The sequence below is a fragment of the Athene noctua genome, chromosome 20, assembly GCF_965140245.1.
Source record: "Athene noctua chromosome 20, bAthNoc1.hap1.1, whole genome shotgun sequence".
NCBI classification, from domain to species: domain Eukaryota; kingdom Metazoa; phylum Chordata; class Aves; order Strigiformes; family Strigidae; genus Athene; species Athene noctua.
Genome location: NC_134056.1, coordinates 12277830 through 12300301, shown reverse-complemented (window position 1 = coordinate 12300301; position 22472 = coordinate 12277830). Strand labels below are relative to the sequence as shown.

Genomic DNA, 22472 nt, shown 5'->3' with positions numbered 1-22472 from the left:
GCATCAGGCAAATGGTTTTTCTTGGTTGCCTGCCATATGCTCACTACCCTATAGAAGTCCAGTCAAGGCTACCTATGGTCTGTTCACAGACCTGTGGTTATCCCCTCCTGGGGGGGATACCTGGGTTACCCCCCCCTTCTCGATTGTTGCACTACTGTATCTGTTGTCATTGCCCCTTGTTTTTCACCAGATCAGTCCCATTCCCTTAAGGAATGACCTGTCCCACAGCACCCGAGGACATCTTCCTCTGGGGGGTCCCCTGGGAGCTGTGTCCATGTCACTGCTCATGGTGCTTCCATCTGGCACCAGCCCATTACAGTCTGTGTAGGGCCTCAGACATGCACATACACCACCAAGGGGAGAACCAGCCCTCCCAAATCCTCAAAAGACAGTAGTGAAGACACAGAAGAATTGCCTGAGCCACTTGCCCTGCACCTCAGAGAACAACTTTGAATAACTCATGCCAAAGATTGTGTCACTGCAGATGATGCCAGAAATTTTTCTAAAATAATCTTCAGGCTTGTCAGGTCCCATGTTCACCAGAACACAGATCGACAGAAAGGGCATCCCACAGACACCATGACCATGTCTGCAGAGAGCAACCCCCGGCACAACATCCCGCTGCCAAATGCAACATCCTGGTGCCAGGTTGTGCACTGAGGAGAGCAGCCCTCCTACACAGGGAGCCCTGATGTAAAGATAATTGCTGCTTTATCAAGACCCAGCCTGCAGAAGAGGCCCTTGTGGCTCCAGCATCTGCAGTGACGCAGCACAAAACCCCACGTGGCACAAAGATTGGGTTCTGGGAAGTGCATGCAGCATCTGCCGATCACACTGCCCACAGCAGCAGGATCCAGCATGCGCATGCTCTGATCTGCTGAGATCCTACCACCCAAAACCACAGCTGATCCATGCTGCAGCCCTGAAATGTTCAGCAAGAAACATGTCCACAGCACTGAGCTCCAATTTGACAGAAATATCCTCCCACCCTCATTTGGCAGAAAATCCCCTTTCTCCTCTCTTCAACCCACAGAATTAAGATCTGGACTAGAGGAGATCATGGTCCTCGGATCTCTTCCTCCTAGAGTAGCTCCCTGCCCACACTGGTCCCAGCTGCACAAGCATTGCCTGAATTGGTGACAGGCACCAAGATGATGCCTAAAACAGCCTGGACAAACTGGGGGCCAGTGCTTGAGCCCATGCCCTGGCTAGTTTTCTAGGAGAGATGTAGCCCTCACATACAAACCATGAAGGAGAGTCCAAGCAGTCCTATGACACATGCCCCAAAGCTTTAATGACAGATACTCTGAACAAAGCTACCATGTTGCGCTCCTGCACCTTTTTCACATGCTCCCACCTTTTCCAGCTCTCCCCCAGCAGGTCCTCTGCTCCCTCCAGCAGGACCCTTTCTCAAATACCTCTTGAAAAGGGGTCCTGTCTTCCAGATGTTGGTGTTGCCCACACAGCCCCGTGGTGGGTCTGTGATATTCTCCTTCTCAAACAAGTCGTGCACAGCCTGGGCCACCACCGCAACAGCGTCACTGATGTGGGCTGACTCATTCTTCCCATTGATGAGCTGCAAACCGATCACGCCTGCCACGAGTAGAGAGGAGGAGGCAGGTCAGCACCCCGGGGCACGCTTGCTGCTCCAATGCTACTCCCATGCACAGGGCCTGGGGACCACCAAGCACATGGTTATGGGGTGAGGATCCCTTGGATGGAGTTGGGGAGATGCCTGAGCTTCAGGCAGGGGCAGGCAGGAGAAATGGCTGCAGTGGTGCTGGGGCTGGCACCGTCCTGCCTGCTGGAGGGGGACTGGGGACAGCTACATGGACCGCTGACGCCCTGTGCTCCATCCCCATTGCATGGCCCAAGCCTTTTCCCCACGTGATGGTCAGCTGGCAAAGCCCCAGTGAACTGGATTTGGGGCATGGCAGCATGGCCAAGGCTGCTGGACTGTTGTCTCCCTGTGTGGGTAAAGGGAGTGGAAAGCAACGTGTGGGACCCTCCACTCGTTTGGGACCACCATGGCATCGTGTTCTCCCAGCCCAAGGGGTCCCCAGGAGGGCAGGTGCCACCCATCTCAGCTCCGAGCAGGCTCCTCTGAGCCTGGCTGACAGAGGGACGCGTGCCTCCGGCGGGTGCCTACCATCAGGGGCGTAACGCAGGGCATTGCCCGATATCTCCCGTTCCCCCACCAGCCACACGTAGCCGGAGCCTGTCATATTGAGCATAGCTGCTGATCTGTACACCGTGGCCGCATCATCCTCACTGCAACGAAAAGAAGGGAACGGCAATGCGGCTTCGGCTGCCGGATGGCCCCTCTTCTCCTGTGTCAGATCCCAAGGGGGTGGCAGCACCAAGGAAAACACATCCCCAGGTACCCTTCCTCTGATAACTGGCTCTCCTGGGCAAAGGCTAATTCCTTGATGCAATGGGAACGTTTCTCTCAGCTTCATCTAATCCCACAGCACCCAGCACTGCTGAGCATCCACAGATCTGGCCCATTCCTTATCACTCACCATCTATAGGCCCCGGGGCAATAAGACTCCCCTCCTTCACAGGTGGATCAGGATACATCTTGAGTAGCTATTGCTGCTTCTGCAGCTGCTCACACTTTGCAGGACAGCCAGGCATCTCAACCATGCTCATGACTGCAAGCTCCCTGGCCAACAGCATGCACAACACAGCATTCACCGCCTGCCTGGAACGTGGGGCTTTATGGGTTTTCTCTCATGTTCCTTGAAAGGACAACAAGCCCCATATTCTGCATGGACTCCAGTGCTCAGCAGCACTGCAAAGGGGAGAGTGAGGAAATCACAGTAGGGAGGGGAAGGGGTGGCTCTGCCTTACCTGGCAGAAAGGATGATGACGCGCGCCTCCAGCTCCTTAGCCTCCAGCAGCAGTGATGTCACGTTTTTGGTTCCAGGGTCAAACTGAAGCACTTTCTCAGCCTGTGATTAGTGTGAGCAAAGGTGGTTAGTGTGGGAGACCCAGGACTGCTTGTGAGAGCCATGCTATCTAGAAAAGGGTCAAGAGAATTCATTAAACTGTACAAAAGTCTGCCAAATAAGGTTGGTTATAGCTATTTTTTTCTTTTTTCTTTTCTTTCTTTTCTTTCTTTCCTTCCTTCCTTTCTCTTTGGCTTTTTGGTTGTTTGTTTTTTTTTTTTTTTTTTTTTTTTTTGCACTGTGCATGCAAACTGAAGTCAATCAAGACCCAAAAAGAGGCGTGCATTGTACAGGAAAGAGAAAAAGGCTTTGAAATGCAATTGAAAACTCAAACGAGAGTTGTTTTTCAAAAACATGGGAAATGAAAAAAACCATATTGCACAGGGTTAACCTTTGGGAGTAAAAGTGAGCAACTTACACCAAGGAACCGTTTCCTTTGGGGAGGAAAGGGGGTTGGTTCAACTTTTCAAAAAAAAACAAAAAACTTGCAAGTTAATTACTGGTTCACATGCATGTTTCAAAAAGAAATCCTTCCAGGGTCAGCTGGCTAGGTTTCCATTCTCAAGTCCAAACCAAACTATCTCAACATAAAAACGTGCTACCAAGAAACATAGTCATGGATCTTTTTTTTTCTTTCTTTTCTTTTCTTTTTTTCTCTTTCTCTTTTTTATTTTTTTTTCTTTTTTATTTTTCTGGTGGCTGTGGCTATTTTTCATTTGCTAGTTAGGTTGGTGGGCGGCGTGCATTTCCATGCATATATACCTTGGGTCCTCGCTTGTTGTCATAGGAAAGTTGGTCGAGGTTTTCATAGTTCCTTTTTTTACTCTGATGAATAATGTGCACAGAGAAAATATGTAGACACAGAAGAATATTATAAACAGTTGAAAATGACGTGTAGTAAAGCAATCCAACATCCACCTCCTCCTCCACTGTTTGCTAAAGGGTCTCTATAACGCTGGAGCTCGCAAAAACCACTATCAGGAGAGAGTGCCTCAGCTCTCACGGGAGCGTCACGGTGCAAAGCCGTATCGGTTAGAGCAAGCCTGAGTGTCACAGCTGTTGCGATGCAGTTGCATTTCCCTTGTGGGACTGGGGAATTCTTCAGCAAGAAATTTTTTAAACTCAGAAACAATCTACGCATCTCTAAGGGCCTAAGTGATGGGATTTCCATGGAATTACTGTGGAAGTAAAGGACAAAATGCTGTGTACGGAAAGTGCTGGATAAACGCAAACTGTTACAGTTAAGAGTATTAGCATTGCTACCGTCACTATTGTCATTACAATCCTGTTCACCCTAAGAAAGTTCACAGCAAGTGAGGTGTCTCAGCTGAACTTCTCACCCCCTGCAAGGAGGGAGCAGATTTTTGGAGCATTGTTGCCATCCAAAAGAGAAAGAAAAGCTCTCTATGTCCCGTGTTGGCTCAAAGCGTGGCGATATGAAGCAATGGTGATCATGGGATGACATTGCAGCTTTTACCTGGTGCTTGGGGAGGGCCGAGGGCACCTCTTGGCTCTGCGGCACACAGGTGACCTTGGGAGGTGCAGCTGCTGGAGACCACGATGCCCATATCCTGACCCTACGTTTGGCTAGTGGGGTTCACTGCTCGGTGGTCTCCATGCTGCTGGCTTGAGCATCACACCTGAACTAGGGGCAGGTGGCTCAGCATGCACTGATCCTGCAGATAACAGAGTGGAGCAGAGAGTCTGCTCCATCCCTTGTCTCCTGCCTGAGCCACTTCTGCTTGGCCCCGAAGGAGTCAGGGGTATGAACCCTACTTCTGGAGGTTTCCTCTCCTGGGAGCAAGCCTCCTCTGCTCTCAGGAACCTTGACCCTGCAGCAGCATGCACAGAGCCCCACGGATCTTCCTGGGAGCAGTCCCTGTGGTCAGGCCAATAACATCAACCCGATAGCGCCTGCAAGATAGTGCTTGGCAGGTTTTGGTGGAACATAGTCCAACCTCTTCTTCTTGGCCCCATCCCACCCCAGCTGGGCATCCCTGATCTGTGTGTATGGGGTTATGGGACACAGATTTATTCTGATCTCCAGTTTGCAGCATCTTATGGCAATGGCAACTGATCCTGCCAAGAGCCCAACCCTCTGCATCCCTGTAATGCAAGGGTTCATGTTCCCAGGTTGTTCCTTAGGCATCCAGGTTTTATCTCTGCATCTTGCTTTCCAAACTAAATAGCTTGCCTCTTCCTGAGCACTCAGAACAGTCTTTGGCAGAACATATTGCCAGGTGTCCTTTCTGTGCAGCTGTATGATCTTTCTTTTCTTCTCCTTGGACACAGCATGACAGGTTTTTCATTGCTCAAAGAAGTTGGGTCCTTGCAAGGAAAAGTATCTGAGGAGGCAAAATCTGCTTGGAGCCCAGGTCTGCCTTCATTTCTGATGATGTCCACGGTGAAGATTTCTGCAATGGCTTCTTAGAGTCTGCCCAGATCACACTTGAGACCTGGAGTAACAACTGCCTCCAAGGAGAGCAGAGCTGCAGCAGGACAGCATGAATATTCTCCAGTGATGAGATATTGGCCACTTCTCCTCAACCACTGTCAATTTAGCCAGAAACTTCGTCATCCATCTTGCAGCCTCTAGCCACGAATTGCCATGTGTGCCTGGGATGTGCTGGCACCTTGAACCAAACTGGTCAGCAAAATGCAGCAGAGTCTTGGGTGTGGAAAAGCTGGACCTGATGGCACCTGATCACGTCTGCCTTTCTTTGTCACTATCCCTATAGCCAGAACTAGACCAGTAATGTCTCCTCTCTTTCCCATTTTTTCCATGTGGTCCTGCAGCCCTTCCCTACTGCTCAGCCTGTGTTTCACACAGGGACCCACAAATTCAAAATTCACCTTCCATCATGTTCTCCAGCACTCACTCAAAAATTTATCCCTTTCATGAATGTCACTGTCCCAGAGAAAGGGAGCCACACACCAGGGATCTTCCACCTCTGACTTGGACAGACTGATTTTCACAGCATCTGGCACTCCCTCCTGTACCCGAGCATCCTTGGTGCCATGGTGGCCTGCCCATATGAATGAGCAGAGTTGTGCTGGGATGAGCAGTAGCTCCAGGCTGAGAGTTACTGCAGAGAGACCTAAGATAAGGCCAGCACATGGGGTGTGCCAGGGCTGGCCAACCTGGCCCGAGTGCTGGGCTCCGAATGCCTGCTTGAAGTGCAAATCCACTCAAGGGTGCCAGAGTGACATCCAGCGCCGGCGCAGACTCCAGGGAACAAGCTATGCTCATATCCAAGAGCTCAGGTTGGCGGGTGAGTCTCTGACCCATAGCAGGTCCCCCAGGTCCTCAGGGGCTGTGACAGAAGCCTTGAAGAGGTTGAGAGCAGGTCTCCTGCCTGCTGCCTCCCCAAGGCCCAGGCTGCCCTTGAGGAGGTTGGGGAAGGGTCCAGGGTACTACATGATGGCATGAAGAGAGTCAGCACACCAGTGATTAGAAGAGCAATTAGACAGCAGAAGAGATTGAGGAAGACAGAAAAGCCCCAACGTGGGTATCTACCACCTTCAAGACCAGTCAGACCAGTCAGTTGACCAGAATAATCTCCTCAAAGGAAAAAGAAACAAGATGTGGTGGCACACCCCAAAGGGAAGACAAGGTGACCTACCATCACAGAGCACATGTCTCAGGCTGGAGGACAGCCAAGGCTTTTGCAGTAGCCCAATGGCTGCCAGGAGACACCAAGACATGTTGTAGATGCAGTGCAAATGTGGGACAGGTCTGAGGACAGACCCTCCCTCCCCATCTTTCAAGCCCCAGATCTCAAAGGCTTTCCTGTAGGATGGGCAGGCTGAAGAAGAAATACACCCTGTGCCTGGAAGCATTGCATGGAGCAAGCAGGGAGTGGAGGCATGAGAGGGAGTGGCAAAAGGGGGTGCACGGGAGCTGCAGGAAAACAGAAAGTGGAAATCAAAAGATGCAAGGAAAGGAACAACAGACTGACAGTGGGAACAACCTTTCCACAGCTCTCCCTGGGTGAGGGACATTGTGCTGGGAAGAGGTTTTGGAAAGAAATACTGGCCCACTGTCACCCAGCGGGAAGCTGCCTTTGGAGGCAGGAGGATCCCACCATGGTTGGTGCCACACCAGTGTCTCACGATGGCCCAGGATGCAGCAAGGATGAAACTTCTTGGAAACCACTGCCAAAAACAAAAGCCTGTTGGTCAGTGTGGCTCGTGCCAGCCCACGCCCCTGCACCAGTTGTTCCTCCAGTGGCTTGACGAGAGGTGATGAAGAGCAGTGACAGGCTGCTCTCTCTGGTCTCTCAGCTCAGCCTCCAACTCAGCACAAGAAGGGTCTACGGCCACATCTCCTCAACAGCCAACTGCCAAATGTCCAGCAGCTGCTGGTGGGGCTGGAGAAGAGCAGGTGCTTGTCCCTGCCCAGGAGGGAACAGCCAGGAATGGGTGCCTGCCCTGACGCTGCTGGAGACTTGGAAATGAGCTCGGGCTCTGCCCACCCTAAGGGGACCTCACCCTGCTCTGGGCAAGAGGACGTGCTGGGACTTCACCCTGTCGGGCAGGAGGTGGTTCCTTGCCTTCCAGACAGGCGCCTGCCTTTGAAGCACTGCAGCTGAATGGCTCCCTGTGTTCTCCTTCCCTGCTTGTTCTTGAACCCTTGCTCAGTCCTTTTACTCAACAGCAGCAGGCCTATGGTAGTCCTCCTGAATTTCTAGAAGGCTCGGGGACCTCCCCTGCCTCCCTCCCTGCTCCCCTGCGTGGCCCTGAGTGCAGGTGCAGTGCACCTCCTCGATAAAGCTGCTCCCGCCAGCCGCAACCACCCTCTCGTAACAGCATGAGGTGTCAGGAAAGCAGCGTTTGGCATGTGCTTCAATGGAGATGGGAACGGGGGCGTCAGCCTGCCGCCGCAGAGCTGACAGCTTTATAGAGAGGGTGCATTATACCTCCGTGCATCAATGCACCGGCTGCCCTTGCCCCTCCTAAGCCACTAAGGTGAGCTCCATTTAGCCAATTCAGAAGCTGCTTTTCGGGGTTGGTTTGGCACTGCTGGGTCTGCCTGGCCCCTGGGTGGCTGTAGTGGGGCAGGTGCTTCCCTAAGCTGAGCGACTGGTCCTCTCCTTAGGTGGGAATCTTGGGCGAGGCATTTGCAGAGCTCCAGGTTATCCTTCCCTTCATTTTGTAGTCGATTTACATGTAGGAGATTTTGACCATGGCAAAGCAAGTGAAATGAATAAAGTACAAAGTTCTGTCAGGTACTAGTCAGACACTGTTGATGCTTTAAGCATGTTAGCCATGTTACAATGGAAAGAAAAGGTGTTTTACATACAGAAATCTACATACATACAACAGCCCAAGACTTCTAGTTTTGTTGTTGTTGCTTAAACAAAGCTACAAGACAATGTTCAGGAACTGACCTTGGACTCTCTCTCCTCCAAGAGGGTCTCCAGCTTCTTTTGTGCAGCACGACCTTCATGGTCGTCACTGACTATCAGGATGACGTGATTCCAGTTGAAGACTCTCATCATCTCAAACCAGACGTTGGCCTGGTGAGAGTATGGTGGGACTGTGCGCAAAAAGGACAGGTGGATGCTCTGAAAGGAAGAACAAGAGCTCAACATAGACCGGTTGGGTTTTCAGCCAGGGTGCATCTCGGGGACCGGGAAGGTGTGCAGGGACAGGGCTGGGATCGCAGGGCCAAAGAGGCAGAGCAGCAATCTTTGGTAGACGTCTGGGTGGCACTTTTGGTAGACCTAGGCTCTGGGACCTGCACTTCTTTCTTCTGACTGGAACTAAACCCTGGCTATGATTTTGTACCTCTCTGGTCAATCCAGTGCATGGCAAAGAGAGCTTTTTCCTTTGTGGTCTGTAAATTCATGGTGAAGAAAAGCCTATGCAGCAATGAACTGTCAGCAACATTCAGTGCAAATATAGCCTTTCCTCTTGACTTTTTGAAAATATTACTTACCAATGGACATCAAAAAGAAAATTAATTCCCTTTAGAGAGTGACAAGGAGCAGTTGCAGGTACACGCAGATATATTAGTTATTTGTCACAAGAGAAGTTCAGAAAAGCAGTTTTATAATATGCTGTTTGGCTGTTTCTAGGTCAGCCTGTTCTGCAGAGCACACAGGAGGATGCAGCTCTGGACCCATGTCCCGGCTAACCCATCCAATTTGGTTAAAGACATCATCATGGTTGGATGATTGAGCAATAGCAATTCCAGCCTAATTAAGTACAGCACTCTTAGGGGAACAATTGGACCAAAAGCTGTAGCTGACAGAGAGGTTTTGAAAAATGCAGCTTTTCCAAAATGCCCTAGAGTCAAATATTAGAAAATGAAAGTGCTTATGCTCAGCATGGATGCTCCTTGACAAACCACCTACATGCTGGAGGGAGGCGGCAAAAGGAAAAGGAGAGAACAAAAAAAGAAAGCACCATAATACTTCTTTCTTTAAGGTTGAGATGGGCCTCTGGACCAAACAGGGCTTGTCCAGACTTGCTCATCCAGAGGCTGGACCCAGCACGGGTCAGAAATAGTCCTGAATGGGCCCAAGTAATTCACACTGGAAGGGAAAAGACATCATGGCCACCATGGTTCTGCTCAGGAGGAAGAGGCAGACCAGATAATGCCTTTTCCTCACCCTCGACATGGTGATAAAGTCAAACCAAACCATGCAAAATATAGAAAATAATTAAAAATCCCTGTCATGGTCAGGTCTCTCTGTACTGAGACGGTTCTGTTCTGCTGCTGTAGCCCAAAACACAGAAATGACAGAGGCAGCAGCAAAAATACCAAAGTACCGGTATCATTTCCTAATTACTGAAGGGACTGAGAAGAACTGTGGATGCTTAATCAAAGGAGGAAATGAACCAGGAGACCCATAACAAGAATCTCAGAGCTGCAGTTTTGTATGACTGATACAAACCTTCCCAATTACATGAAGAGCAGGAGAAAAGCAGCTCACCCCACAAGCCCAGTGCTGAGCAACAGAATCAGGAAGAAGCCCCAAAGGGACAAACAATGGAAGGACAGCTATGGTCTCCACACCAACACGGTGCTCAATCTCTCTCTGGAGTCAGCAGAGATGCCCAGGGATTTCCAGGTCCAGATGCACAGCTTGGGCCAGGGGCACACAAGATCCTTGAGCATTTTTAAACATTTCAAGGAAATCCAGGAAAAATTAAAATGGAAATGGAAAAAAAGTCAGAGGAGAGGAAAGAAATGAAAAAAACCCAGAATAGCTAATAGTAAAAAAAAAAAAAAAAAAAAAAGGCAGAAAAATATAGGCTAAAAAAAATCAAAATGCTAACAAAATTATTTCAGTCCCTTTTTTGAAATTAAAACATCTTTGAAATTTCAATATACTGCATCAAATTATTTTCTAGTTTCCCAACTAGCTTTCAAAAATACTGTTTAAACTGATTGTGGCTTTCTTAACCTATCGTAACCTATCACTAGTTTCAGATGAAAAAATTGTACTGCAAAGTCATTGGAGAACAACTTAGTTTAACAGTTCAGGCAAATTTGCTTTCTGAGGTGGCATCAAAAGAGCCATAGACTTGCTGTGATGATGTCTCAGATCTCAGATTACAGAACTGTAGTTCTTAAATAGGATAATGAAGAAGAACAAATCACAAATGCTGAGTCCAGATTTCAGGGTAAGCACTCGCACTGCTCAGCTTTTGAAGCACCTGGAACTCCTGAACTTCTCTGCAGGGCCCAAAGATCAGCAGAAAGATGAAAGTAGACTCCCCCAAAGGTTAACAAGTCCAACTTGTGATGTGCAGAGGTGGTTGGGAATCAGGTTGTGTGTGATTTGGTAACCCCTATCACAGCGTATGCGGTGACTTCTCACAGGTCTCTGGCAAATCCCTCTGAAACCCAGCACAGAGCTTTCCTGGGCCAAGCAGCCCATGGACACATGGGGCCATAACGGAACGCATGTGGATCTAGTGATTTAGGCATCATAATTAGCACAGTTTAAGGCAAATTACTGTTATAAAGGCCTGATTTTTTAACACAGCCTATGTGAGACAACTGTACATCCATTTCAGCTGCACTGCTCATCAGCACTGTCCCCGATGTACTGCTCCGCTCCCCTCAGATCAGGCATACAGAAAAAAATGCTCCTAATTACATGTCAGCAGTTTGCCTTTTTAAGATGCTTTGCAGGATTCATATAATTTGCTCTCCTCCGAGTGTGCCTGCTGCCTGCTGGGAGGGTTGGGATGTGAGCGTGGGAATTGCTGACAGCAACCCCGAGTCAAGGAGCGGCTTTCTGCAATACCTCCCTATATTTCCACCGAAACCTGAGTGTTCAGCCCTGTGCTTCCGCACTTAATTCTGTTTCTGCAAAAAGTAATACAGGTTGGGAAGGAATCCAGGCTTCCAGTGGCAGAAACCCATGGGACTGGGAGCGAGTGTGCTTATGAGGCTGAGGACATGTGCTGGGTCAGGACTCTTAGGAACTGCAAATTATTAGTGGTACTGATGTGGTTGATATGAGTACATACGAAGAGAAGCCGAGTTTGAGTAGATCATGGGGGTGAGGGGGTGTGTGTGTATGTGTGAAAGTAAGGACTCTGTGTATGCATAAATGTGAGCGTACACACACACAAAGCGTGAGTGTGCATGTACCCAGGCAGGGAACATGCTTGGGTGCTTGGATGGCCGTGCACAAACAGTCTGCACATGGCCACGGCATGCCTGGGGCAGGGGGCACCTGTGGGTGCCCACTGATGGAATTTCTGTATGTAGGGGACGTGCACATGTACAGGGAGTGTGCAGGCAGGGCTGTGGGGCCACCAGGCAGCGCGTGTGTGTCCACATGAGGACCTGTACAGGTCCATGGGTGAAAGGATTTCTATCTTCTTTACCTCTATCTGCCTAAGGCCTCATCACAGCTCATGGCCCATGGCTGGCAGAGTAATGTTTCCTACAGGCTTGAGGAAACAATGTGCTTTTGTTTCATTATCTATGGAGATCGTGTGGTCAGTCCCCTTCCTAGAAATGCACTCCAAAACTGAGCTGTCTGGGCAGTTTCAAAGAGATTGACAGAGATCCAAATACATAAAGCTGCTGATAATTTAGCAAAAATCATCAGCTGGGTACAAAAAAGAAGCTTTGGTCAGTGTCTCCATGGAAGGAGCCTGGCTGCTCTGTCCCCTGCTCTGCCCAGCCTGCTCGCCAGCCAGCAGACAGGGCGCTGAGCCCCATCAGAGAGCCGCTGCCCACTGCCCCATGTGATAGCTGTGGATGTGGGAGGGAGATGAGATAACTCTGCAATAGCTTAGACATGTGCTGGGAAGGGTTTTAGTGGGGCAGACACCTGGGGAGCTCAGGCACAAATGCATCGTCTGCCTTTCCCTGCAGTGCATGGAGGAGAGGACTTGCCAGCCTCTGGGAAATGGCCCAGCACCGCAGCAGCCTTGTGGAGTGGTGGGTGTGCTCTGTCCTTCTCTCAGCTTGAATCCAGAGACCCTGTGAAAAGCTCTCCTCCGCTGGGATGAGTGGGCTCCACCACTGCCGTCAGCACAGGCTTCAGTGCTCAGAGCCCCTCATCTGCTCTGACACACTGCAGGCCACCCCTGATGAGGGCTGTGTGGTCAGCGGGGGCTGTGAAACCCATTCCCAGGGCAAACATCTCATTATGTTAACCAGCCTCTCCAGTCACTTCTTGCAGGTGTGAGTGACAGTCCTGACCCTGATCTCGGTCGAAGGGAATCCCTTTTCTCCCCACTTTCAGTGCAGCTTCCCATGCTGACTAATACAGTTTCTCCTGAAGGTTGTCTGACAGTGAGACCAGTAATAAAAATACCCCTCACAGAGAGCAGTAACCCCCGGGAGGGCATGGAGTGGTTATACTGAGACAAGGAACCAGAGGGAAAAGCCATCCCCAGGCCCAGGCTGGAGAGAGAGGGAGAAAGGGAGAGACAGAGCTCATTTCAACTACCAGGACGAGCTGCTAGACATTGAAATGTCTCTCCAAGTGCAGAATGACTAAACTCCATTTTCCACCTCTTTCAGCAGCAGAGCAGGTATCAGTTAAGAGCCACCCTCGTTCCTCCACTGCACTCCCTCTCCAACGAGGGATTAGTGTGGGGCTCAGCACCTCGGGGCACCTGGCATGTCCCTTCATCCCCATCACATAGGGGTGTCCCACATGGTGGTGATGAACGGCACCAGACCTTCCCGACTCTTGAGCTGTGCATTTCCCCATGAGCAATGTTCTCAATGATCTCAGTGTCATTTCATATTTCTCATATTGTCAAGACACCAATGTCATCTCATTTTTTCAGCTGAGATGTAAAGGAGATATAAATACTTCCAATGACACATGGGGAACAAAAACACTAAAGCAATAGCCTGTCTGTTCAGGGGACCCAGCATGAGAAGGTCAGAGCATGATTTTTGCAATGCTCAGTCCATGAGCAGTCCATGAAGAGCTCTCCATGGAGATAGACACTACAGCAATGGCTATCATTCTGCTGCCTTTACTGTGACACCCTCCTCTCTCCTCCTGCAGCTCCCTGCTCACCTCAGAGGTGATTCTGACTTCAGAGACCCCCTCACCATGCAGGCAGGACTGTGCTGAATGACATGAGGATCTCGGTGAAGAAACAGGTAATGATTTCATAAGATGTAGACACAAAGAGGCCAAACAAAGCTTGCCAAGCCAGAGTGCTCAGCCTGATAGCTTGATAGCTGCAGTACCTTTCTAGAACAAATAGTTCTTTGAATACTGGGAGCAATAAAGCTTTCTTTCTGTGGGCTATCTTTGTTGAAAGACTGACTACAGTTTGTGGACCGCTGTGCTCGACTGGAGATGCTCTGAGAGCATCAAGCAGTAGTGGGCAAACCTGTCTGTGCTGAGGCCCACACTTTTCTCTCCCCAGCAGCTTAGCCTTGGGAGGACCATAATTAACTCTGAGACTTCAACCCCATTTAAAATTTAGCTAAAATTGGCTGATGCCTTCAAAACCAATCAGGGGCATACACACAAAGTGATCTTACAAGCTTGTTTCCATAGAAACTAAACTGAAAGATATAATTTCCTGAATTAAAAAAAAAAAAAAAAAAAAAAGGGAAGTTGATCACTGGAAACCAAAAAGGGAACCAGCTGAATGGCCTTGTGTTGCACCAGCCAGCCTGTCCTGCATGGGTGTGCAGCGCCTTGCACTGTCCTGTCCCATGCCTTCACGGCCCTTTGCTCTGCTGTCCTCCACTCCACTCCCCTCCCATCTTTGCTGTCCCCTCCAGCTCCTATTCAGTGTCCTTGCTCCTCTAACCACTCAGTCTCTGCCTTTGGCCCATCTCCTGCCTGCAACTCCCCTCTCTGCAGAGAGCTCGAAGTCCTCCAGCCCCTGGATGCCTTGGTGGGAAGGAGGCTGAGCATGGCAGTCAAGGCAGGAGTGCTTGGAGGGCTGAGACCTGCAGTGTGGCCTCCCTGCTGAGTCATGTGAACAGGCATGTGAACCCCACAGCCCTGCACCTGCCCAACGCCCCCAAATATTCTGTGGGGAGCATCTCCCTGCCACTGCAGTGAGTTGCCACTGCCGCAGTAGGTTACTTCTCCAGCTTTGAAGTGAGCCATGTAGTTTTTATGAGCCACTTTCGCACAAAACATGTTTTAAATAGGAAAAAAATGGCTGAAGCAGAGTCTGCTGAGGAAGCTCCCACCCCCTCAGCCTGAGCACACAAATCAGCACAAGGTCATGCTGGGAAAAGGTGGCCAGTTAGCTTTGGTGAGCATGGCTCTGCTGAGATGAAGCTGGACTGACAGCAGGCAGGGTCTCCTCTCCCCGCCACTGTGTGCATTGTGACATGGCCCCTCTTGGTGACATTGCTGATCGGACCGATCTCCTGCCCATGGCATCACGAACCAAATTCTCCCTGCAAATTTTATACCTACTGCCTGCCCTCCCCCTCAGTCTGACAGCTCTGTTATCAACCATTTCCTTCTAACAGTGCCTGACAGGACCCTTCCAGGGCGTGCAGGTCCCCAGCCCCTGGCAGCCACTGTTGCTGTCACTGCCGTGGTCTTGGCTTGCTGCTTGTCCTACCGTGGTTTTACTCAGTGGGAGATGCCAAGACCTGCTGGTGCTTCAGTCAAGCAGTCCTGCCGGCTGCATTGCTGGGAGCCTCTGCTCCTCCCTCCTGAAATTTGACTTCATTTAGCATGTAGGCGGAGTGACTATTTTTGCACTGAACATTTGCATTTGTGAATATTCACATTTTCCAAGCAAAGGCCGATTCGTGCTTCGAAATGGGCCTGATCTCACCCCCTAAACTCATGCACTTTGGTGAAAACCTCCACCGAGGCTGCAGTGGCATGTGATCTGTCAGGCTCTGCTCAGCTCCTCCTTTTTTAAAAACTAATCCCCAAGTGTCTTTGCAAGATGGAGGAGCTGGCCAGGGCAGCACCTCACTGCCCAGGAGAGGGCACGGCCCCCAGCCCCTGCACATGGAGGATGTCATCCAGCCTGGAAGTCTCTCTTTTTCCACAGGCAGAGAGTGGTTTAAGACACTGGAATCTGAACCTCTTTCTTGAGCGCTGGCTAGACTGAATGTCATTTAAAGCCTCGGGATAACTTGTTAGTCAATTCTATTATGTCCTCTACCAACACCATATAAACCCAGAGAAGTGAACACAATCAGGCAATCTTAAAGCCCCAGAGAGTTCCTGCCCGATGAACAGGCTGCACTAGGATCCTCCTGCCCCTCCACAGCCCCCTCACACCCAGGGAGCACCCAGGATCCCCCGGCTGTCACTAGTGATCGGGGCAGGAGCTAGTTTGTGCTTTTGCCTTGGCTGAAGAGCCATGAGCCCAGCAGCCTGGCAGAGAAGCGCTGCAGAAATCATCCGGCACTATGTAGGTCAACACTGGCAGCTGCGAAAAAATAATGTACCAGGGAATGTGGGAGAGAGGGAGAGGGAGCTGCCGGTTTAACTGGAGAGGGTGGATAGACAGACAGACACATAGATAGACAGGGTCGTGTAGACACCATTATCCCTCCTGATGGGCACTCCTGATTTACACCACATGTATGAGGTACTAGACTAGAAACATGCATCAGTTACCTTATCAGAATATATAGACATGCGTGTTGTCAGACCAATGACAGGGATCCTGTAGAAGCCAGCTGTGTATGATACGGGTGTTGGTGTTAGGTGATCGTTGGGAGCAGGAGGGTGACTAACTAATATTGCATAGACCTGTAGGACAGGATACATGACACAAACATTATTTCACAGGAGCACATCAGCCATCAAGAGTGATTTTTTTTTTTTCCTTTTCTTTTCTGCAACGTTAAACAGCCCCATGTTAACACGATAATGGCATTCAAATAATCCGGACCAGCAAAGTAAGGGTTGCACCGGGGATCAAGGGGTGCAGTGCCATGGCTCGGGCTGCAGCCCGCGCGGAGGTGATGGGTCTGCTCAGGGTTCTATCTTAATGGAAATGCTGTGCCCAGCCGCTCTGCTCACTAAACTAATAACTTTCATGGATTACAGATTAAAGGGAAACATCTCCCTTACAGTCACACTGTGTAATGCGATTTCTTTAACCACACATTTAATACTCAGTTGTAATTCCCCTCCAAGGACTATTACAAACAAAGTGGTCAGCTGGGACTGGGAGCAGGAGAAGGAGAGCAGAGCCAGGGAGCAAATCAGCCATCTGGCCCTCAGCACACAGAGAACTGAGAAAACTGGGGGGCGGGGGGGGGGGGGGGGGGGGCACGGGGGGGTGGGAGCTGGGAGCTGGGATCTGCCCTCAGCACACCGGAGTGATGGGGATCTGGGTTCTACCGAAATGGGGGAGGAGGATCATGGCAAGCTCCTGCTGTTATTACAGGGCTGCGATTCTGGTCTCCAGCAGGATCCTATTTTCTGTAAAACCGAGAGAAAAGGAGCTGGGTAATCCCTGGGGGATCCTTTGTTACACTAATGCCCTTTCACAACATAAGGAATGTCCCCAGCTGGTGACAGCTCTCCAGCTAGGGTGAATCAGTGCAAGGACTTTGATGTCTGGGAGGAAATAACACTTCTTCCTCCAAGCATCTGCCCAAGCCCCAGGATGTGCTCTGCACCCAGGCTGGAGGGACAGCTTGCTAGGACAGGAGAGGAGGGTGAAGCATGCCTGGGGAAGGGCATCTGGGGGCTGGGTGGGAAGAGGGGAGATCTTGGGGCTGGGTGGGAGCAAGCTGAGGCTGCAGAGCGAGCTGGGGCAGGGGTTGGAGACCTCACCCTGGGAAAAGGGAGGAATTACTGGAGAAGGGGTTGGGGAGGTGACCGGAGGAGGTGGAATTGCCCTGGACAGAGGTGCCTGGTGCCGTACTGACACGAGAGGTGGGCAAGGACATGCACCCAGTGGGCCTTGGGGCAGGAGCAGGCTCTGGAGGAGAGGCTGGGCCGTGTGGGGGCGAGGGCTGCGCTGCGCTGCACAGCAGCTGACCTGCAGGAGCCATTTTGCACGCGTGGGCTCCCAGCCCCTCCTCTGCCTCGCAGCCCCCTCCTTGGGCACAGTGCCAGCGAGCGAGCGAGGACGGTGGGTGGCTGAGCCCCATGCTGGGACCGTGGGGCTGTGAGAACCCCTGCTTGGTGTGACAGCGTGGCCACCCCCAGCACCCCCAGCCCCCTCTGCATCCCCTCTTAGCTGTCCCCCCATGTCCCACCCCTCACGCAGGGATGTGCCAGTGCCTGCAACCCTGCACCTGCGCAGGGCGGGGAGGGGGGTTGCCGTGGGGACAAGGCCTAGAGGTGACAGGGACACAGGCATCCATCAGCCGGGCTGCTTAAATGGAGCCTCGGCTCCGCGAGGGACCCCACCGAGCCTTCTCCCTGTTCCCTGCCCGGCAGCGGGTATCCTTTACAGCCCGCGCTGCACTTCCTACCCGGCTCTGCCAGCAGTCCCGGGGGTGTCTCCAGCTCCACACTGGGAAGCTGAGCTGGGAACGTGCCAGCTCTGTTCCTCTGCTGTGCACCTCTGGCCCCTGCAGCTCCCCCCTCCCCGGCTGTGTGTGCCTGGGCGCTTACACGCATTTATGAGCGTGTGTTAGTGCAGGTGTTCATGCAATTTGTGTGCGTGTTTGTCCCTGTGCGTGCGTCCTTGTGCATGCCTATGGGTATGTGGGAGGTGGGGGTGGGTTTGTACCTGCCTGTCTGTCCACCTAATGGCCCCGACTGGGGGGAATGGGGCTGGTTATCTGGGCTTGGAACCCAGAGCACATGCAGGGGAGACGGAGGGGCCAGGCCAGAGGCTGCCCAGGGCATCCAGGGCACCCAGACTGCACCCACCGCCGCTGCAGAGTCGGGCTGGTCCCTCATGTGCGCTGTGAATGACCCACGCAGACGGGCGGGAGGAGCACACTGCGCCTGTGTGCGCAGGCATGCATGCACACCGCGCTCTGCGTGCGTGCCCACGGCTCCGCGTCCCTGCAAGAGTGTGCACAGTGCGGCTACGTGTCTGCAATCTCTGTCACTGTGTGTGTCTCGTGTAGCAGCGGGTGTGCTGGGGTGCTGCTGCGGAGGCCGTGGTGCGGTGTGCGATGGGTGTGCTGCACAGTTCCGTGTATGTCCTGGGGGTGTGTGTGGGGGGGTGTGTACACTGTGGGTGCGTGTGCTGGTAGTGCACACAGTGTGTGTGTTTGTGTGGCAGCATGCGTGTGTGTTCCTGGTGCAGCCTGTGCTCACGCGTGCACATGGATGCATGTGGCCCAGCGTGTGCACGCCGGTGTGTTTGCACACTGGTATGAGCATAGACATGCAGCGTTCTACGTGGGCCCATGTTTGCACGGCAATGCACGTGTGCCCACAGGCGTTCCCACAGCGATACGTGAGCGCACAGTGCGTGTGCGTGCGTGGCGCTGCCCATGCCCACTCCTGCCCACGGGGTGCGGCTGCCCACGTGTGCCCGCAGCATGTGCACACGTAGCTCTGCATGTGCCCGCCCGCACCCCTGGTGCATGTTCATGCATGTTGCTCTCCACATACATGGTGTTGGGTGGGCACGTCTGCACACTCGCTGCATGTGCGTGAGCCTGTGTGCGCCCCAGGGTGTGTGTGGGTGCCTGTGTGCATCCCAGGGAGTGTGTGTGTGTGAGCCCGTGTGTGCCCCGGGGTGTGTGTAGGGTGCCCATGTATGCCTCGGGGTGTGTGCGGGTGCCCATGTGCATCCCAGGGAGCGTGTGGGTGCCTGTGTGCACCCCGGGGTGCGTGTGTGAGTCCGTATGTGCCCCAGTGTGTGTGCAGGGTGCCCATGTGTGCCCCGAGGGGTGTGTGTGTGAGCCTGTGTGCATCCCGGGGTGTGTGGGGGTGCCCATGTGCGTCCCAGGGAGCGTGTGGGTGCCCGTGCGCACCCCGGGGTGCGTGTGTGAGTCCGTGTGCGCCCCGGGGTGTGTGCGGGTGCCCGTGCGGCGGAGCGTGCAGCCCGGCCGCGCTTACATAAAGGCTGCAATGCGGGCAGTGGCTCCCCGGGGCAGGACCCCGCTCGCCGCGGTCTGCCCGCCCCGAGCCCCGGGGGGGCGGCCGTGGGGGGCGCCGCGGGGCCGGGGTCGCTGCGCGGCGGCTCGGCGACCTCCGGGCACGGGGCGGGGTGCGGGGCGGGATGGTGCCCGGCGGCGGCGGCGGCGGCGGGGGGGGGGGGCGGGGGGGTTGGGGGCAGTCGCCGGCCCGGGGTACCTGGCTGGAGATGAGGTCCTCGCAGACGGAGAGGGCCATCTGGATGGCGTTGGGCTTGTGCGTGACCGAGGTGGCGTTGAGCTGGAGCTTCCAGGTGCCGTGCCGCTTGTTGGCCTGGTTCACCGCCTCGCGGAAGATCTGCTCGTGCTTCTTGGTGCTCAGCACCGCGCCGATGTTGACGATCTTGGGGTCGCAGCCGGCGCGGGCGAAGGAGGAGGAGAAGAGCAGGGCGAGCAGCAGCAGCCGCATGGTGCTCATCCACGGGGGCCCGGAGCCCGCCGGCCCCCCGCCCGCGCCCCGCCGCCCGGGGGCCGCCCGCCCGGCTCAGCGCGGCCCCATGCGGGGCCCGGCCCGGCGCGGCGCGGCGCGGGGCGCTCTCCCTGGTGCTGAACCGCCCGCTCCGCGCCGCTCCGCGCCGCTCCGCCCGCCGCCGGCTCCTCCCGCGCCGCCAGCCCCGCGCTGCCGCAGCGCCCTCCCCCCGGCCCGCCCCCGGCCCCCGCGGAGCGCGGGCGGGACCCCCGCCGGCCCCGGGCGCTGCGGCACTGCCCCCCCATCCCCCCCGAAGCCGCCGTGGTCCCCGCGCACACGCGCTGCCCCGCGGTCCTGCCGCCGCCGTGCGGGTCGCCCGGGGTTTGGGGGGGGGGGGGGGGGGGGGGTTGGGCCGGGGTCTGGCTCCCGCGCCGCGAGGGAGCGTGGCTGGGGCCGAGCCTCCGGCCGCGGTGGAGTCTCCTGGGGGTCCCTCCTTCACCCTTTTCGCCCCGTTGGGGGTCTGGGCATTCCCCTCGCTTTGGGAGGCATCACCACACCAGAGACTGGGCGAACCAGGGTCTTCTCCAGGCGTGATCGCACCAGACCGGGGGTAAAGCAGGGTCTTCAGGGTTTGGTCTCCAGAACAAATATTCACAGTCACGCAGCACCTCTGAGCAACACGCTTCCCCAGCCCTGGCCGGCCAGAGTTGCTTGTGCCAAGAATGCCATCGGGGTCTGTGTTCACCCTAGTGCTGGAGAATCCTCCCCTGACCAACAGTCCTCTTGGGCAGAGGGGCTGAGCAGTCAGCCTGGTTCTTTGGCTTCACTCTGTCCCCCCCAGACAGAGCCACCACTCTTCCAGACATTAGCTCACAGGGCAACCGGCCATTTTCCTCCCTTAAATTCACCACCTTACTCCAGGATATGGCCTTAAGATTTGTCTGCCAAGGACATTTCTTGGGGGGTCTCTTTATCTATGTGCCCCTGGGCTACCATTAGACTGCCCAAAGGACACGGAAGCACGGCAGCTAGTGGCCAACACCTGGAGGACAGTCCAGCTCCATGGCTGGAAAGGATTGAGTTTCATGCCTGGACCATGTCTCTCCTATTCCAGGGCCAGATGGGTGAGGTGGCCAGAATGGCCCATTGCTCCCCAGAGCTGCCACTTTGATCTCTTTGGAAAAAACAAAGGGGTTGCATAAAGCTATGGGGTGTTGCTTTGTAACTGCATGGGACAAATGCCATCAGCCAGCCCACTGTATGCCAGCCAAGAAGAGAGCAGGCTGAGCACTGCAGAAGAAAAATCACCAGAGATATTTTTACATCAGCCATTTCTAGGGTATTGCCGCAGCCCACCTCTGTGCTTGCTTGCAACGTGAGTTGAAGCAGAATTTTCTTCCCCCAGCGCAAATTTTCTCACTGGCATCTCTGAAGTGCAAGTTGCCATGGAAACCATTTTGTCTGTGTCCCACGTTGCCCACATGCACTCGGAAGAAGCTGCAGAAGCAAAATGGCCGTTGTGCAATGCCGCAGGGTCTCAGTATATGAGGCGCTTGTGTGCTACACAGCACCCTTCCAGTTACGAGACCCTCTCAGAGAAACTGCGGACAATTGCTTGGGAAAGCAATGAAACTCATGGAAGTTATGACGCGCTCTGTGAGAGAAGGAAAGCGGCCCCACCTCACCTTAACTCTTGCAGTGCTTTGCGTGGAGCTCCACACCGATCCTGCTGTGCTCTCAGCACAGTTTTCCAGGCATGCTTCACCCTTACCAGTGTCACTGTGTCATTCCTCCTCCTCCATACACGGAGAGGACAGCCTCGCTGTACTCATGTGGTGCGGCTCTGTCCACCCCGAGAAGCCCAAGTGCTGTCTTGAAGGGACAAAGGGTGCAAGTTAAAGAGAGTTGCATCTATACCCTTAGACTGCATACATTTGACTTCATCCTGTCCTCTGCCTACTGGGTGCATTTGTAGCAGGTTGTTTGAGAAGAAACCGTTTTGGAATGGGCTATACAGACCCAGACCCTGGTGGGTGTGATGGCAGCAGAATAATAAAGGCAAGACCTGGCCACAGCAGGGGACTTAGCAGAGAAGACGAAGGAAAAAGGCAGGCTTTGAAATATTACTTGGCTTGCTCACATTGGAGTGCAGAAGGTCTATCCTCCTTATTAGCTGGAGTTCCCTATCAAGAGGAAAAAGAGTGCAGTTACTGAGCCCCTCCTGTGTCACCCAGGAGTCTAGGCTGGTCATACTCAGGAGCCAGGGTCTTCTCTCTGTGCCTCCATTCATTACTTGTCTCCAGAGACTCTTGTTCCTGGCACCATTCCGGAGATCCGCAAAATGCCTGCTTCCCTCTCAGGTCATGCCTCCCACTGGGTTGTGTTGTCCTGGCATCAGGAACAGCCCAGATCACAATCTCAGGCAGCCAGGCTCAGCCAGCACAGACGCCGTCACCGCGCGATTTCCGCTCTTGCTGCGGCCTCGGGCTCTTTGATCATCTGAAGGCGATGGGTGCACGCAGGGCTTTCCCAGGGTGGAAGCTGTGTAAATGGCAAGTACAACTGCATCCACCAGCTGATCCTTGCGAGGACTCTGTAGCGAGCAACGGTC

General features: G+C 53.5%; 1 protein-coding gene across 22 annotated transcripts in view; it reads right to left on the bottom strand.

Annotated features, from left to right (window-relative positions):
- Positions 1-19958, bottom strand: part of GRIN1 (glutamate ionotropic receptor NMDA type subunit 1) — a 40252-nt gene extending 20294 nt beyond the window's left edge. For 17 of the 22 annotated variants that reach the window (XR_012634934.1, XR_012634938.1, XR_012634940.1 and 14 more), the window contains exons 1-7: positions 19613-19958; positions 16010-16144; positions 8342-8518; positions 3714-3776; positions 2854-2954; positions 2150-2271; positions 1419-1593 (exon numbers count right to left, since the gene is read on the bottom strand). Coding sequence is in view for 15 of the 22 variants with exons in the window: in XM_074923990.1 (XP_074780091.1) it covers positions 1419-1593; positions 2150-2271; positions 2854-2954; positions 3714-3776; positions 8342-8518; positions 16010-16144; positions 19613-19870 (1031 nt within the window). In the remaining 7 variants the exon portion in view is untranslated. The remainder of the gene's footprint in view (positions 1-1418; positions 1594-2149; positions 2272-2853; positions 2955-3713; positions 3777-8341; positions 8519-16009; positions 16145-19612) is intronic. The other 5 variants (XR_012634937.1, XR_012634941.1, XM_074923987.1 and 2 more) reach the window with 1 other exon arrangement.
- Positions 19959-22472: the final 2514 nt, after the last annotated feature.